Source organism: Pseudorca crassidens, chromosome 1 (assembly GCF_039906515.1).
Source record: "Pseudorca crassidens isolate mPseCra1 chromosome 1, mPseCra1.hap1, whole genome shotgun sequence".
Classification (NCBI taxonomy): domain Eukaryota; kingdom Metazoa; phylum Chordata; class Mammalia; order Artiodactyla; family Delphinidae; genus Pseudorca; species Pseudorca crassidens.
Window position 1 is genome coordinate 107,260,852 of NC_090296.1, and position 18,134 is coordinate 107,278,985.

The 18,134-nt window shown below is 37.6% G+C and overlaps 1 protein-coding gene across 1 annotated transcript in view; it reads right to left on the minus strand.

Annotated features, from left to right (window-relative positions):
* Positions 1-365: 365 nt before the first annotated feature.
* ADAM10 (ADAM metallopeptidase domain 10) overlaps positions 366-18,134 on the minus strand; it is a 111,020-nt gene continuing 93,251 nt past the window's right edge. The window contains exons 11-16 of the mRNA XM_067748353.1: positions 17,525-17,675; positions 16,537-16,720; positions 15,516-15,624; positions 14,824-15,044; positions 4,359-4,485; positions 366-2,604 (exon numbers count right to left, since the gene is read on the minus strand). Coding sequence (XP_067604454.1) covers positions 2,510-2,604; positions 4,359-4,485; positions 14,824-15,044; positions 15,516-15,624; positions 16,537-16,720; positions 17,525-17,675 — 887 coding nt within the window. The 3' untranslated portion in view covers positions 366-2,509. The remainder of the gene's footprint in view (positions 2,605-4,358; positions 4,486-14,823; positions 15,045-15,515; positions 15,625-16,536; positions 16,721-17,524; positions 17,676-18,134) is intronic.

An 18,134-nucleotide genomic window follows, 5' to 3' on the forward strand; every position in this document is an offset into this window, starting at 1 on the left:
CTAGACTTTTAAAATAAATGAGGTACTTAGCATTCAAAACTTTGCAAAATATATATGAGACCAGTTTCCAAAATGACTCAGCTCTTCTGCTAAGACAGATACGTTTAAGCACTTTGAATATTGATTAGAAATAATGTAAAGCAGTTGAGACTGTTTTTCAAATGTTCATTGTGTGTAGAAAGAGATATCTAATAATAAAATTTTTACATGAAGTCTTAATTAGGAATAAAGATATCTGTACTTGTGTGGGAAGAGACCATCCTTTCTGCTTAACAATCTCTTTCGTTTAGTAAGGACAAGCTGCCTTGCCGGAAGCTTCTTTTGATAGTTCTCAGAGCTCAAAGAGTAGGAAACCTTCAAGACGATTTCATCAAGTCTATTTATTAATGCATTTCAAGTTTCAAAAAACCTTACATCTTTGCACAATACTTTATTTTTTGCAATTTTTAGTAAAAATTTCCAAAGTGAACAAAAAGATACTGTATAAAACACAGTGGACATTAAACTGACAGTAGTATTAGATCTCATTTGTCTTGATCCTTTTGTTTTACCACATCTTGATTTGCAGTGGAAAGAGTTCAGTGCACGCATCTCTTTTCAGAAAACATTTAACTTAGACTCAAAATAAAATGGGGCAGTATGTACCTGCCAAAACCCTACCACAGGATAACATTACAAGCAAAAAATGTACATGTTCCAAAGTCTACCACACTCAAGAAGTTACTAATAACTCTTGCAGAGTAAAAGTCACCATTTTAGAAATGCAAACCCACTTCCAACCTTTGCACAGTCTGAAAACAAAGGCATTTAAATGATTTAAAAGCAATTACATATATATCTACCTACCTGTTTGTTTAGAATTATTTATAGTCTATCTGGGGTTTCATGTACAAAATTCGTCTCTAAATCATGTACAAAAAGCTGTATTTTGAAAAAAGTCACCACATACTGTACAAGTTTACAAGGAAGAGATCCCATTATTTTCTCTAGCATTTTTGGCCTTGCTGGCTTGCGTCACATTATGAGAATGATTGTGTAAACCTTATACTCTTAAGAAAAAAAGAAAAAAGAAAAAAAGCCAAACACAAATCTTTTCAACTTTCCCTAAATCTGCCTCCTATGTGAAGCCAGGAAAATCATAGCTGTTTACTTCTAATTTAAGTGATATAGCTGGAAAACAAGAAGCAATAAATATGTCACAAGCTTAAAGTTTTTTTGTAATGCCCCCTTCCATTCCTGCATAGCAATAAGCCTGTTAATACATTAAATGCTTTTGCCTTCTTTCTTTAAAAAGCCAATTATTTACACCTGTTTAAAAAATAAATTTGGAATGGGACATTGTGCTGTTTCACCTTCATTGCAGTTAAAACATTTTAGGGAAAAAAAGTGTCAGAAGGCCTAGCTACAATTTTAACTACTGGTTGAGCAAATCACTCTTCTTTAGTGGTTACCAATGATCAGTGATGATATGCTGAAAACGCTGTTCAAATATTTTGATAAAATAGAGACACAGCTTTTCTTTTCTGTATCAGACAAAACCAAAACATAATTAGCATACAAATAAGAGGCTGCAAATAAAAAGAATCATTTCACTGACATAACTGCTACCAAACATGAATAAAACTTCACCTATCACTTCAAAAATGGAATTGAATTAGAAAGTTTAAAATAAGTAAGTGGAAATCAGACATTTACATAAAGAACTTAGCCTGAAGTAGTAGTATGCTGCATATGTCCAGTTTGCACTTAACTGTGTTCTTCAGCATCGTCACTCTTGTGCTCTTAGCAGCCATTTGATAAAATAAAATGAATATCAGAACCAACTCCATCACAAGGAAAAGGTAAACTGATTCTCGTTTCAAAACTGCCTGTGTAAAGCATTACAGAATCCTGGACCACTGAATACCACCATTCTCTGTTATCCTGAGTATGTCAATTAAACAGTAATTTTTCATTAAGAGCGGAAAAATTTTATAATACAAAGAAACATCCATATTGCAATTTCTGTTTACAATTGCACACAGGAGTACAGTGTACGTAAGAAATACATGTCTGCATATAACAAGGTATGTACATTGGCAAGTGATGTCTCCAATGTTGAGGTGGTCGAGCCTCCTAGCCTTGATTGGCAGTTGAAAAAAATATATATATTTCAATTTGTGATAAAAGTTTATCGAGAGCCAAGTTTGCCTGCAAGTGAAGAAAATGCAGCAACGAAGAACAGGGAACACGGGGCACATAATAATATTCTAAGACTTTGTGCCATTAGGTTAAAAATATCTGTCCATAAGAAAATTGGGTTCCTTTTTCACATCCCACCCCCAAATTGGAATTTTCAGGCTTTAAAATTTAAGTAATTCCACCTGATCTGAGGACATGATCTCTTGCCATTTTTTTCTTCAACTGTTATTTGTGAGGGTTTAGTTTGGGGATGATGATTTAATAGGTTTCTCTTTGGAGTGAAGTTTTCCCATTGTAGGCACTAGGAAGAACCAAGGCAAAAGCTGAGTTAACGTCTCATGTGTCCCATCTGATAACTCTCCCGGGGCCTCTGACGCTGGGGTTGCTGAATGGGCTGGGGAGGTCTCCTCCTCTTTAAAGTGCCTGTGCGTCACAAACAAAAGCAAGAGAGATTTACCATGAGCTTTTTAATCTTTAAAAACAAAGCTGCCATTTCAGTAAAAAAAAAAAAAAAGGGGAAAGGAAAAAAGGTTCTAGATCAGCATTGTCCAAAACAAATATAATATGAGCCATATATGTAAGTTTCTATTTTCTGGTAACCACAGTGAAAAATGTTAGAGAAACAGGTAAAATAATTTTAATAATATTTTTATTTCATTTAACCCAATATAGTCAAAATACTATCATTTCAAGATGTAATCAATATAAAGAATCATTAATGAAATATTTCATTTTTTAAATACTAAGTCTTCAGAGTCTGTATGTATTTTATATTTACAATACATCTCAATTGAGACTAGCCACATTTCAAGTGCTTAACAGCTACAACTATTAGATTAATATGGGTCTGAGGATAGACTCCATGAGGAAGAAATTGCTGGGTGTCTTCGAGCAAATGACTTAGCCTCTCTGAAACTCAGATGACTAACAAGTCTGTACAATAGGGATAATAACTAACTCAGATAGTCTGTTGTGAGGATTATATGATAATTCACGAAAAAGTGCTCAACAGTTTTTGAGAGCATTCAATAAACAACAGTTAAGAGCTGGAAAATCCTTAAAATGAAATTAAAAGAATTGCATCATTAAATGAGGCCATAATTGGTAATGTATCTAAAAAGTGTCACTTGGCCCTTGGAAATCCCTAAGAAACTGACATCAGTTCCAGAGTGCTAACTTGCTAATTTACAAAAAGCAATGACATCAAAATCAAATTTCCTTTGATTCCCACCAAGATACTGTCCCAGCATGACCACTGACCTCTCTTGCCTTAAGATAGGTAAATATAGGGGAACAACTGAGGGAAAATGGAGAAAATTATAAGAAACCCCTAGCTTTAAACAACTTTGTGTAGGGCAGTGGATTTGGCCTGAGGCAAGAGGCTTCAATGAGAAGTGAGTGGGGGGCAGGAGAGGGAACTACTGCCATTTACCTCGGGCCTTGGGACAGTGTTGTCCCACACCTACTTCGAAGGTGTCCTGAGGGGAGCGTGGAAGCGACACCTACCTTGGAGAGGGGGTGGGAGAGACAGGTGGGGGCCTAAACAACCCACAGCAGTCGCTTCCTTACCCTCCTTCTCCAAATCCCCTCGTCTAAAGAGGGTATCTCCTCCCAGCCCTGTCTCCCTGAGAGGTAAAGGGTGGTGGAGACTTAGGAGTTGTTTTCAGAGACGGAGAATAACTATGGTTGTTTGGTGACTGAAGCCTCTACACCACGACTCTCCCACAGACTGGAACTTGTATTTCCCCATAAGCATCATCCCTAGGGAAAATGACTTTACGTGCCAGAAAATATTTCAAGAGCACGAACGTTAAAAACCATAACTGAAGCATAGCTATTAGAATAGAAAGAACAATCATTTAGAAGTAGTCTATCATAATAAAACCAAAAAGGGAAGATTTTTGGATTTTCTTTTAAAGGATATATTAGCATTAGCAAAGGATATATTAGCATTTTTTTAAAAGGATATATTAGCATTAAATCGGCAGCCATAAGCTAGACTGGGTTGATTAAAAACAACAAAAAAACACACACTTAAAAATCAACTACATAATTCAGCCAATAATCCCATTCTCAAGGAGAAAGTATTATATATTAGTTACTGAAGACTCATTTATAATTCAGTTCTACTTGCTAAATGGTTCTGAATAATAAAAATATTGCTCAAATTGTCTTACCTGGAAGAGGTTTAGGAGGAGGCAACTTTGGATTACTACTTGGAGTATGAACACTGCATATCTTAATAAAACCGGCCATTAACATGATCAGGGCAATTCCCATAAGTAATACTGCCCACCAATAAGCCTAGAAATAAACAGATTTTTCCACTGAAAAAACTATAAAATATTTTAGAGTATTTTACATTATATAAAATATACAATAGGATACATTACATTTTAATTTTTAAAGAACATCTGTTCATTGGGAGTTGTAGATATCATGTAAAAGCACATATATATTAATCTCTAAATAAAAAGTACAAAGGCGAAAACAAAAATCACCCATAATTTCACTTCCTAGAGGAAACCACTAAATCTTATTTTCATTTCAGTCTCTTTTCTATATAACTATGTTTGTCATACTCAGAAAAACACACGTGCAAAACTGGGGTCATCCTGCATATAGTTTATATTGCATTTTCCCATGTTACTAAATATTTTCTGATTTAAATACTTCCTTCCCTTCTTTTACCTGTTACTCTTACAGACTTTGCTTTTTATACTATCCAGTGACTTAGAAGGTATATAACTTGCTTTAAATTCTACTAGATAGATTTTTAAAATATTCTTTAACCTATATTTTTTTCTAATCATCAAAGCTAAGACTGAAATTCTATCTTTTTTGAGACCCCTCTTTCCTGTTTCTCTATTTCATTTGGAACTTGAGTCCCAGACTACTGTTATTAAATTATTCCTATACAATGTATCTTAGTTCTCATTTTATATATATATATATATATATATATAAAATATCTATTACATATATACTCACTTATTTAAAGGTTAACTGTCTTCTTTAATATGAAAAGTGGAAGGATACACACATTCTAGAAGCAGGTAAAGTTTACCTCTAAGAAGGTACTAAAAAATTTCATTTCCAACTTAAGTCAAATTAAATCAATTAGCCAAACAAAAAACCTTCAAAAACTACTGACATAATCTTATTTATAGAAAAATTACTGTTGCCATTCTTAATAAATTTAAGTCTATTTTGCAATTCAAAATATTCAATTTTTGTCTTAAGATAGCATGTACTAATAAACATCATACAAAATAGTAACAACTAGAAAACTATGAACCTTATATTGGCTTACGCAGATTGTTATAATACATATATAGTTATTGCTAATTATTGCCAATAAAACTCCCATTTAAGAAGCGCTTCTCGGATCTGGGGCCTTAAAACCAGCAGTCTACTACTTCTATACTGTTTTCTTTATCCAGCAGTGACAATATAATTAAAGAAACAGAAGCGGAAATAAAAATGAATGTTGTGGTAAAACACCCCAAGCCACCTTCCCCGTGTGTGCATAAAGCCTTTCACATATATATATATAAACATATCAATTTAATTTTGAAAGAATCCCAAACTTTTAGAAAAGTTCCAAGTACAGTACAAAGAAGTTTGTAAATTCTGGAACCATCTGAGAGTAAACTGCTACCATGATGTCCTGTTACACTTGAACAATTCAGCATGTAGTTCCTGCAACTTAAGGGGGATTTCCTAGATATTAAGGGGGTTTTCCTAGATAATCATAACAAAATCAGGAAATTGGCATTGTTACATTCACTACCATTTAATCCTCAGACCTCCTCATTCAAGTTTTGCCATATGTCCCAATGCCATCCGATTCAGAACTGTGCTGCATTTACCAGCTGTGTTTCTTTAGTCCCCCGCAATCTGGAAACAATCCACAGTCTTCCCTTAGTTTATATAACTTGACACTTTTGAAGATTACAGGTCAGTTATTTTGCATTGGCATGTCCCTCAATTGGGGTTTCTCAGATGTTTCTTTATTATTAGATTCAGGTCATACATCTTTAGTAAGAATATCTCAGAAGTGATGCTGTATTCTTCTCATTGCATCCAACCAGGTGACACATGACTTTGATCTCATTACTAAGGACGTTAACTGGATCACTTGACCAAGGTGTTAACTGCCAAACTTTACCAAAAAGATACTCTTCTCTTTTGTAGTCAATGAGTATTTTGTACGGACATAATTTAGAACTATATAAATATTTTATTTTTCATAAAACTTTAAATTTATTTATTCCCTCATGATTTCCTATTTTCCTTAATGGGTTATAATCCATTACTATCATTATTGTGTCTTTTGGGCATGTCCTCACCATTCTTTGAGCACTTCAGTTGGCACAAGGAGTTACAGGTTCATCTTGTTCTTTCCCTGCCCCAGCACTGGAATCAGTCATTTCTCCAAGGAGCCCTAGTTCCTTTAAAAACTGGCCCTCCTAAGCAGACACCCTCCTCACAATACTTGTACTCTGACATCACAAGCCAGTCACCCCTCCACAGGGTTCAAAGGGCACCCTGCCCTGTGCCAGTACAGCTCCCCTCACCAGGCATGGATGCCTTGCTTGGCCTCACCTAATTGCCTTTAGGAATGAAGTGTTCAAGAAAGGAGAGAGCAAGGGGTGATGCAAGTCAGCCTTACTGCCGAAAGATTTATCTTTAAAGAGAAGCTACAAATCTGAATTTTTACATGAAATCTGTTTTTAAATGCTAACAACTCATTCAAAATTTCTAAAAACAACAGGTAGACCATACAAGACACATTTGCCGGGCTGAATCTGGCTTGGAAACCACAGCTTACAATCTGCTTTTCAGAAGCCATTTCTTGCATCCTACTGAGATTGCCAGATAGTTTTCTAAAACTTTCTTTTGGTTTCTGTAGAAAATAATTTTCAGAGCACTGCTCTTCCCTGTGAGTCTTTAGGTTAATATTCCCTTTCCCTTGTTAAATAAATTTCCCACAGGCTCCTGTTGTTTTTCCTGTTTTATTCATCCTCAAATAACAGACCTGCTATTTATCAAAAAAAAGGCAGGGTTTAAGTCCTGTCCTCAGTCTGTCAACTCAAGTGCTGGCTGATTCCTCTCTTCATTTCTGCCTACTGTCACATGCAGAACTATATGTACAGCTTTTGTCATGTTCCAAGCATCCAGAGGCCTTTTAAATGTGGCATTCAATGAAGTTAAGACCTTCTCCTACCTTTCCTGTCTGCAACTCTGACACTCTGACCCAGTAAAATCATTAAGAACCAAAATCACCAGCTTGTACTGCTACAAGTACTCTTCCTGCTCTATACCAGTGGTTCTCAACCTCGGCTACACATTAGAATCGCCTGGAAACTCAGATACCTGGACGAAATCCCAGGCTCCAGTAGGGTGGGGGTGGGATCCTGACATCAGCAGTTTTGTTAAAGCTGCCACATGATTCCACTATGCAGCCAAGACTGAGAACTACTGGTCTCTACCAAGGGTCAGCAGACTTTTTCTATAAAGAGCCCAACAACTAACATTTTAGGCTTTGTGGGCCATATGGTCCTGGTCAAAACAATTCATTTCTGCCACTGTAGTACAAAAGCAGCCATAGAGGGCTTCCCTGGTGGCGCAGTGGCTGGGAGTCCGCCTGCCGATGCAGGGGACGCGGGTTCGCGCCCCGGTCCGGGAGGATCCCACGTGCCGCGGAGTGGCTGGGCCTGTGAGCCATGGCCGCTGGGCCTGCGCGTCCAGAGCCTGTGCTCTGCAACGGGAGAGGCCACAACAGTGAGAGGCCCGCGTACCGCATAAAAAAAAAAAAAAAAAAAAAAAAAAAGCAGCCATAGGGCTTCCCTGGTGGCACAGTGGTTGAGAGTCCACCTGCCGATGCAGGGGACACAGGTTCGTGCCCCGGTCTGGGAAGATCCCACATGCCGCGGAGCGGCTAGGCCCGTGAGCTGTGGCCGCTGAGCCTGCGCATCTGGAGCCTGTGCTCCACAACGGGAGAGGCCACAGCAGTGAGAGGCCCGCGTACCACAAAAAAAAAAAACAAAAAAAAGCAGCCATAGATAAGACACAACACAGGTGAACGTGGTTGTGTTCCAGTAAAACATTACTTACAATTCAGTGTTCTGGTGGAGGGCCCAGGGAACTGCATTTTAAACAAGCATGCCCGTGACTAGGATGCAGATGAGTGCTTCTTACTCAGTGTAGATATGCTGGCATTGTGGTACAGGACCATTTTGAGCAATGCAGGAAGTTTAGCATACATGGCCCTCATCCATCAAATGCCAGTAGAGTCCCTCAGTTACTCTGACAACTGCTGGTAATTTCCAAATACCCTCTGGAAAGGCAGTATCACCTCTAATGTGATCCATTTTATAAGCACAAAGGGTCAAGGGTCTTCCTACTACCTTCAGGCTGGTGGGCTAGTTCTGTTATGGGAGATGCCCTTCCATTCCTGACGTTCACTGTATTCTCGAACACATTTCCTTCCTTCTAGTCTTCCACATGGTCATCAGTGTTACAACTACTTAAAACACAGAACTATGTCATTCCTCTATGTAAAACCGTTCTTCAAAAGCTTCCCACCGGGCTTCCCTGGTGGCGCAGTGGTTGAGAGTCTGCCTGCCGATGCAGGGGATGCTGGTTCGAGCCCTGGTCTGGGAAGATCCCACATGCCGCGGAGCAACTAGACCTGTGCGCCACAACTACTGAGCCTGCGCGTCTGGAGCCTGTGCTCCGCAACAAGAGAGGCCGCGATAGGGAGAGGCCCGCGCACCGCGATGAAGAGTGGCCCCCGCTCGCCGCAACTGGAGAAAGCCCTCACACAGAAACGAAGACCTAACGCAGCCATAAATTAAAAAAAAAAAAAAAAAGCTTCCCACCAAAGATCTCCAAGATAAATCATTAAGTGGGACAGAGATAAAAAAACAGAGCACACAATGAACTGCGGCCCAGTAAATATATGATTCCACTTGTCTTTTTAAAATATATTTTCTTGTAAAAATACAGTTTCTGAAAAATATATAAGAAACTCGTCTTGAGAGGACTGGGCTCCAGGGAAAAAAGGCGGCTTACTTTTCAACATATTACTTTGTCAATTAAAAAAAAAAAAAAGGATAATCACACTTTTCAAAAGGATAAAAGTGAAAAAAATTTTTATTTAAAATATTTCTTATGTCTGTGACTATTTCAGCTGCTCTCTCTTAACAAAACATCCACCTGTCCCTCTACTTACTAGTCCTTAAGAACTTAGCTTTGCTATCACATCCTTAAAGAAGCCTTGTCCAAATAGGTTCTCCTATTTCCTGTGAAAACATGATGCAGAACTGAAAATATGTTTCTATGTGCTTATCCTCTCTATCCCAAACTGGACTGCAAGCTTTTTGAATTTATATTCTATAAACTCAGTATATACTCTACCAAAAAGTACCTGTTGGACTAGTTATTACACGTGAGTCATTACTCCAAATACTGACTTAGAGAAACACTTCTCATTTATAATATTTATTTATTATATCTAGATTGCACATTTATTATATCTAGATTGCACGCACGCACAAATAATGCAAAAGGTTCTTACAACAGAGGACATAAAAAATTATGGTTTGACACCTCTTCTAATACCAGTTTTTCAGTACCTATACAGTTTTAAATAGAGATGCAAGTAGTATGGCAGTAACAAAAGCAGACTGGAGAGAGGAAGCCTGAATTTAACAGTGGTTATAACTTCGTAGAAAACAAAGGTCAAAAGGACCGAGTCCCAGCTGAGATCAAAAGATATTTACGAAAATGTGGCACCCAGGTCCTTGAGAATTTCCAGTCCCTTCTAGCAGTGTTCCTGGTTTTCCTCTGAAATCTTCCAGGTAACTATATACCTCAAAAGCCCAAAGCTGAGATGTTTTCGTGACAATGATAGTAGCTCTCAGAAATAGAATATCGCAGTGGATAGAAGATAGCAAGGAAAAACTAAACAAAACAATAGTGCATTTGAGAGTGTTAGTAAATATGGTCACCTTTGGTAGAGAAGATTTTTTTAAATGCCCCCTTCAAGAGAGAATTATCAGAGAGTGGTAAATGCTAAATCACATGTTTTCTCATATACTATAAAATCTGGAAAAAGAATACCAACCAGGCTAATAAGTGCAATATATGTGTTTCATCTCAGAAAAGAGATCACAGTTTGTCCACCTGTTAAGAGTCTGAAATAAAAGAGAGCTGTCATTCATTCAACAGGCATTTAATGAATGTAAATTACGAGTCAAGCTCTTGTCTTTCATAGATACAAGGGTGTTAAGTGAAACTTAAGAGACAAAGACATCCAAGTTTAAAAAACAGCTTAGAAGTTAACAAGTACTAAATCAAGTCTGAGAAAATAATTCTACATAAGAAACAGATAGATGATGTTCAATACATCCACTTATATGGCCAAAAGAACACAAAGTAGAAAAATTAAGTAAAAATGACAAAAATGAAAGGTCAAAATTTGCCAGTCTAATTTATTATGTTCTAATTACAATAGTTTTTTATTTAATAATCTAAATAAACAAAAAGGACCTATAGGCTAACAAAACAATAAAACAGGTTTCACTCAAAAAACTGTGAGGGGGAAGGGGCAAGACAAGCCATCAAGTCTCTTCAGACATAAGATAATCTTAGCTGGTTTTAAAGATCTCTAGAAAAAGTTAATCATATAATCCTTTTGGTGAATTTCCAGTGATAACAACTCTCAGTCACAGCAAACACGCTCTAGACTTCCGGGTAGTCACAAGACCATGTGGGACCCACAGTCCCTTGTCAGGATACTGATTATGCCATCCTGCAGGGGCAGAAAGCGTCCCTTCATCCTTCAGAAGATACCATTGTCTGGACTCTGACTAAATGTTCTTTTATCCTTCAACACTCCACGCACCACCCCTCTCGAAAGCAACTGGCTACTAATCTTCTTGTTACTTTATACTTAGCCTGGGCAAGCAGGTTAAAATACCACTGAGAGATACCTGAAAACATTACAACTTCAAAGTTAGGATAATATGTATGATTTTTTCTTTTCCATATAAGTTATGACACAGTTATCTGCTTCATTCATCTAGCAAACACATACTGACTCCTTACCATATGCTAAGCCCTGTGACAATACTGCATCTTTGTTGTTCAAGTTTCGGTAGTGATATCTATGAGGCCTATTCTACTAGGCAACAAAGGACTCTGGAGGTCCACAACCACCTTCCATTTTCAACACAGCAGGACACAAAGTAGAAAATTTCTGTTACAAGTCTTTTAAAAAGGAGTCATTACACTGCAGAGACTGTAAAAATGGTTCCCAAACTTTAGCATGCACCATCACATACCGACTCAGGGGTCCACGTGGGACCTGATCATTTGCATTTTTATCAAGTTCCCAGGTGCTGCTGATGCTGCTGGTCAGGGGACCACACTTTGAGATCCACTGGTCTAGATTAGGGCTTGGCAGAAACTTCCTATCAAAGGCCAGACAAATATTTTAGGCTTTATGGGGCCAAGCAGTCTCTGCTGCAACTATTCAAAGTGCAAAAGCAGCCATAAGCAATATATAACTGAATAGCCATGGCCATGTTCTGATAAATCACTACTTATGGACACTGAAATTTGAATTTCATATAATTTTCAGAAGAATATATATTTTTTAAATTAATTATGGCCATTAGTTCCGTTACGGGTAATATTCTTTTTTTAAAAAAATAAATTTATTTTATTTATTTATTTTTGGCTGCGTTGGGTCTTCGTTGCTATGCGCAGACTTTCCCTAGTTGCGGCAAGCGGGGGGCTACACTTTGTTGCAGTGCATGGGCTTCTCATTGCAGTGGCTTCTCTAATTGCGGAGCACCGGCTCTAGGCGTGCAGGCTTCAGTAGTTGTGGTGCACTGGCTTAGTTGCTCCGCTGCATGTGGGCTCTTCCAGGACCAGGGCTCGAACCCATGTCCCCTGCATTGGCAGGAGGATTCTTAACCACTGCAACACCAGGGAAGTCCCCAGAAGAATATTATTTTGATTTTTTTCAACTACTTATATACGTGAAACCATTCTTAGCTGTAAGCCATACAAAAATAGGCAGTGGGCTAAATCTGGCTCATGAGCCATAGTTTGCCAACCCCTGTTCTACATGAATGGTTGGTTCTCAATCCCAGTTGATCATCAGAATTGAGAGTTGGGAGCTTTGAAATGACCCAAACACTTTATACTCCATCCCCAGAGATTCTGACTTAATTGGTCTAAGCCCTTAGGTAATTCTCATGTACAATATGAATAAAGGTCAGGTACGTTTGGAAAATGAAGTTAAAAAGATTTTTTATCGTGGGGCTTCTCACAATATTATCACAAATCTCTAAGAGGGGACTATAGTATGCAATATTGTCCAGATTCATTTGACCACCAAACCTATGGATCTAGTGTTCTGTGAAGCACTTGGAAACACTACTCTAAATCTTTCATAAAGAACACCAGATACTTACCTAGGTTCATAAAATTACAGCAAAATAAGAGAGAAGACATTAATTAAAAAATGAGAAACATAGTTGACTCTTGTCAAAATAATAATAAAAAGATGAACTCCTGATAAAACTGAACAAATTAAAAAGAAAAAACCCACAAACTAACAGGCAATTATTTTAAAGTGTGGGGTAAATACAGTGATAGATTTGGAAAAAATCAAGGTCAAAGGTGGTTTCCTATGTCAAACCTAACACAAAAGGTGCAAAAAATGTGAACACATCAGTAACTATGGAAGAAAATGAAAAAGAATTACCAATGTACCCATTTAATGAAAAGGAGACAGTGGTACAGGGTCTTAACAGATTTACTGGTGAATGCTCTCCAACTTTTCAGGAACTAGGTGACCCCTTGATAAATCCAAAGGATGTTTATCATTATCTCCTGGCGAGACACACAGTAGGCATTCAGCCTACATTCAAACATTACTGTCAAAAACAACTTTTCCCCGGAAAAGAAAGTAAAAGTCTTTATTACATCATTTCCATGGTGCCTATAGCAGTCAGTAACTCACGTCCTGAACTATTAAACTGTTAAGGTTCTTCCCACTCTACCCTCATGAGGAAAAAAGATTCCATAGTATACTGTGGAAAGGAGATAAAAGAGCCACCAGGTACCAATGGAAAGGAAAGTCAGTGAAACTAACCCATCATCCCTTTCACAGCTTCTTACCAGAGCAAACTAATAACCTACATTACTAACTAGAAGGACACTTTCCTTATACATGATGAAAGACCAGTGTAACAAAATGAACTCTGCTATGCAGGTGAACTCTGCAAGTAACACAAATGAGACAAATAACTTGTAAGGAAGTGGCTGTTGTTTATCTTACTGTTTGATCTGATTAATGCCCACAAATGCAGCAACAGCCTAACGGTACTCTTCCGGCATTATGGACCATGCTATTTGAAAGGGTGGCATGTGAATGTCAACACTGATTTAAAATAACAGTGTTCTATACCCATTTAAGGCAAATCTGCATAAACCTAAAAGTGCCTGATTAATCAGTTCCAGAGCACAAGACTTCACATTGCTAAAATTCATTGTAAGAAGTATTTCACAAAATCCTCAAATCTAAAATATGAAAAAAGGTTTTAAAAACACTTTAACTAAAAAGATCATTTCTATTAAATATTTTAAAATAGGAATGAGTTTTTGAAATTGTAAATAAAATGAATCAAAATTAAACATAATGGAGAAAAGTGAAAAAATATTATTTTTAGATGATATGATTTACTATCTAGAAAACCTACAACATCTGGCACAACAACATAAACTCAGCAGAACATAACTCTGAGATTCCAATTATCAGATTTTTTTCTTTGAACACACTGTTTCCCATAGTAGACAAGTATACTAGATCTCAACTTTTTCTTATTAGAGATGATCAGAAAAAAAGAAAATAAGAACTGGATTTGAGTTGAAAACAGGGAAGTAAGGGAGCCAAGAAATGTAAGCTGCCTGAAGTCACAGAATTATCAAACGTCAGAAGGATGATCTGAATCCTCGTGTAATTCCAAGCCTGTACCCTTTTCACTTTACCATAGTGCCAGAAGGCACCTTTAGGTGTTTTTTTTTTTTGCGGTACACAGGCCTCTCACCGCTGTGGCCTCTCCCACTGCGGAGCACAGGCTCCAGACGCACAGGCTCAGCGGCCATGGCTCACGGGCCCAGCCACTCCACGGCATGCGGGATCCTCCCGGACCGGGGCACGAACCCGTGTCCCCTGCATTGGCAGGCGGACTCTCAACCGCTGCGCCACCAGGGAAGCCCTAAAAATCACTCTTCAGATAAAATACAGTTGACCCTTGAACGTGGCGGGTTAATCATAGTTAGCCAACCACCTCCAAAGTTCTCTATATCCATGGTTCCTCCACACCGGCAGATTCAACCAACTCCACACTGTGTACTACTGTAGTATTTACTATTGAAAAAGATCTGCTTATAAGTAGACCCATGCAGTTCAACCCATGTTGTTCAAGGGTCAACTATAACTCCAGTATAAACAGAAAAGAAGTGATTTTCTCATAACAGGGGTGACCTCTAACCAAGTAAAATTATGATCAAATCATTTTAAGATAAGGTTTCTTTATAAATAAAAACTATACTTACCACAATCCATTCAGCAATGTTTTCATAGAGCTCTGGACTGAAAATTGCTTTTTTAAGCCTAGCTAGAGGACCATCAGCATCTACTAATCTGCACCGCATGAAAACATCACAGTAGCCTCTAAAATCATTGCATGGGGATCCAGGTTGCAGGGTGATGGTTCGACCAAGGAAGTACTTGCTCCATTGCACAGACCCTGTACTGGCACAAGTTGATGGCTCCACTGCAAAAGAAGTGTCAAATATAAGTTGAAGATCAGATTTCCTATCAGGCTAGCTCGGGAGAGAGGGAGGAAAGGAAGAAACTGCCTAAAATCATCACCATGACATGTTATATAGACTTTCATTAGTTAGACTAGATAACACCACTGGTAATTCACCTTAAATATTACAGCATAAACAAACAACCAGTAACTCCTGACTTAGTGCCTACAATGGCTTTAAATCCTTCTAACGGTATTTATATTAATTATTGTAAAAACGCTGGCAGGTTTTATCTAGTTTATCATTTTAAAAACACTGTAGGGACCATAATACTAGAAACACAATTCTATACTACATTTTAAAATTTCTCAAGAGGATCAGTTCAGCTGGAAATTATGTCCCAACTGTATATCAAAGTTTAACACTTAAAATTTAGGAGAAAATAAGGTTTTTGAAACAGATTTTATACTCTTGCATTTTAAAAGCCTTACTCTTCTTCATACAGCAGACATGGCATAATTCCTTATCATCTTTGCCATCAGAGCTGGCACAGGTGCACTCCTCCAAGCCATATTTCTCACAGATAGAACCTGCACATTGCTGAAAGAAAAATAAAAGACCAATTATTTAATCCCTATACAGTCAAACCTCTTGTTGACAATAGCAGACAGAAACACCTCCAACGCTAAAATAATTAAGTAGAAATACAAGTCGGGGGGCGGGGGGGAAGCATAGATTAGTATCAGAAATGGATGGTATAAACACATCTTAAAAAGAGTAAGTGCAGGGGCTTCCCTGGTGGCGCAGTGGTTGAGAGTCTGCCTGCCGATGCAGGAGACAAGGGTTCGTGCCCCGGTCTGGGAAGATCCCACATGCCGCGGAGTGGCTGGGCCCGTGAGCCATGGCTGCTGAGCCTGCGCGTCCGGAGCCTGTGCTCCACAACGGGAGAAGCCACAACAGTGAGAGGGCCGTGTACCACAAAAAAAAAAAAAAGTAAGTGCAAATAAGATAGTAAATCTTTAAAGAAATGGTAACTTAAAAATCTAGACCAAACAAAAACAGAGAAGGAGATTAGATGAGCATCGACTTTATGTTGGTTATTATGGCTCCTTTATAAGGAGAGAAAAATGAAATTTTCCTCATGTAGAGGAAAGTGATTATTTAGCCAAGAAAGCTTTAAAGGCTTCACATTCAGAGGAAATAACTGAGAGTTCTTTTATTTAGAGTATTAAAATGTTAATTTATAAAACTTAAAAGAAATACAAAGTTACATGCCTAGTTACATAACTATTTTTCTCTAGAGAGTATCAAACGCATGCAGTAGAAAGATGAAAGACAAGTCAATAACTAATCAAATGCCACCAGGCACTTATGCCACATAATGCATTCACAGCTTTGTGAGGAAATAGATAGGGACCGAGATTAATTACTTTATGCGGCTTTAAGTGGCAACAAACATCCTGAAAAAGGTTTCATAAAACTAAATAAACAACATACAAATCAAATGCTTACCCCATTAATGCACACTTGTGTATGCCTATTACAGTCTGTAAAGTTTGGTTTTGGATCAGATGCTGGGCAGAGAGCTGTGATGCCATTACATATTCCTTCTTTTGCACAGTCTGAATCATCCCGACACTTCTCAGTTTTTGACTTGAATGCACACTGTGCTGTGCAACAGGGACCTTGACTTGGACTAGAAGAAACATTGAGGTGAGTAAAGAAAATCACTAGGATATTTCCTATACATATAGATACAGTCCTAATTTTTAAATCATAAATGCTAAGTATGTTACTGTTAAACAAGTCTTATTGGAATAAGAGGCTATTAAATTTCAACATTCTATTAAGTGCAGAAAAGTGATTAAGAATCTTGTTTTTAAAATGAAGGCATACTATATTGAGCTTTCTTATTCTATTCTATTTGCCTATAGTAAAAGGTTATAATAGAAAATGGATTAAATATTAGGCAAGTCATCATTGTTTTTCATAGATACACGTTAGTCAATTTATCAACTTTTCTCACATTTGTACACTAAAATCAAACTAGGATACACAGAACATCCATTTTAAAAGTACTGCACAAACAATATTCTACTGCTTATATCTATCACTACCAAAATAATTTGGCAAGTGAAATAAAATTATATGACAACTAAGTTACAGGAGTGTATGGAATCCATACTATCTAAATATTTAAAGTTAAGATTCTAAAACTACTGACAAAAGTCACATTTTTAAAGTTAGGCATTAAATAATATGTATTTTATTGAGTGTCCTTTGCATGTCCTTTTTTAACACCCACCACACAAACTGCAATTACAAGTAGTTCAATCTGCCAACAACAGTGCCCTAAATACTACTACTCCAGAAAATAAACCAACAACAAATAACAAAGTTCCAAAACCACATACATCTCCTAATCTCAGTTTGAAATCTGACATAACTGCCTTCAGGTGACTTCCCAGGAATATTAACACTACTGGAATTAGCAAGGTACCTGCATTGCTTTCCAGGTTTCAGCTTGCATTTTTTCCCTTCCGGTTGGTTTGCATCATAGCAGCACTCGTCTTTACACTGGTCACTATAGCCGCAATCACATTCTTCACCTTGCTCTACCATTCCATTTCCACAAATAGGTTGGCCAGATTCTGAAGAAAATAAATAAGACAAAGTAAGCATTATATGCAACATTAATTTTATTTAAAATTTATAAACTCTTTAAAGCTGCAGAACAAAAGGAGAAAGGAAAATTTCGAAGAATAAGAAAAGTAGAACAAACTAGGAATCTGGAAATTAGGAGATCTAATTATAACAGTGGCTTGGTCACTAACTAGCAATGTGGCCTTAGGCAAGTCACTTCCCTTTTTTGAGGCCTCAGTTTCTTAAGCTGTACAATGAGGGAATTTGACCTGATGCTCCCTTCTAAGGTCCCTCACAGAAGTGGTAGCATTCTATTTAGGCCATGCCACACTGAGCTTTACTGAACAATGACTGTACTATTTATATTTTTAGCACATAAGTACAAAGTAAGTCAGTGTTTCATCAAGCAGAAAAAAATTAAACCTTTTCTGTTAGAAAATTTCAAACATACACAGAAGTAGTAAAAG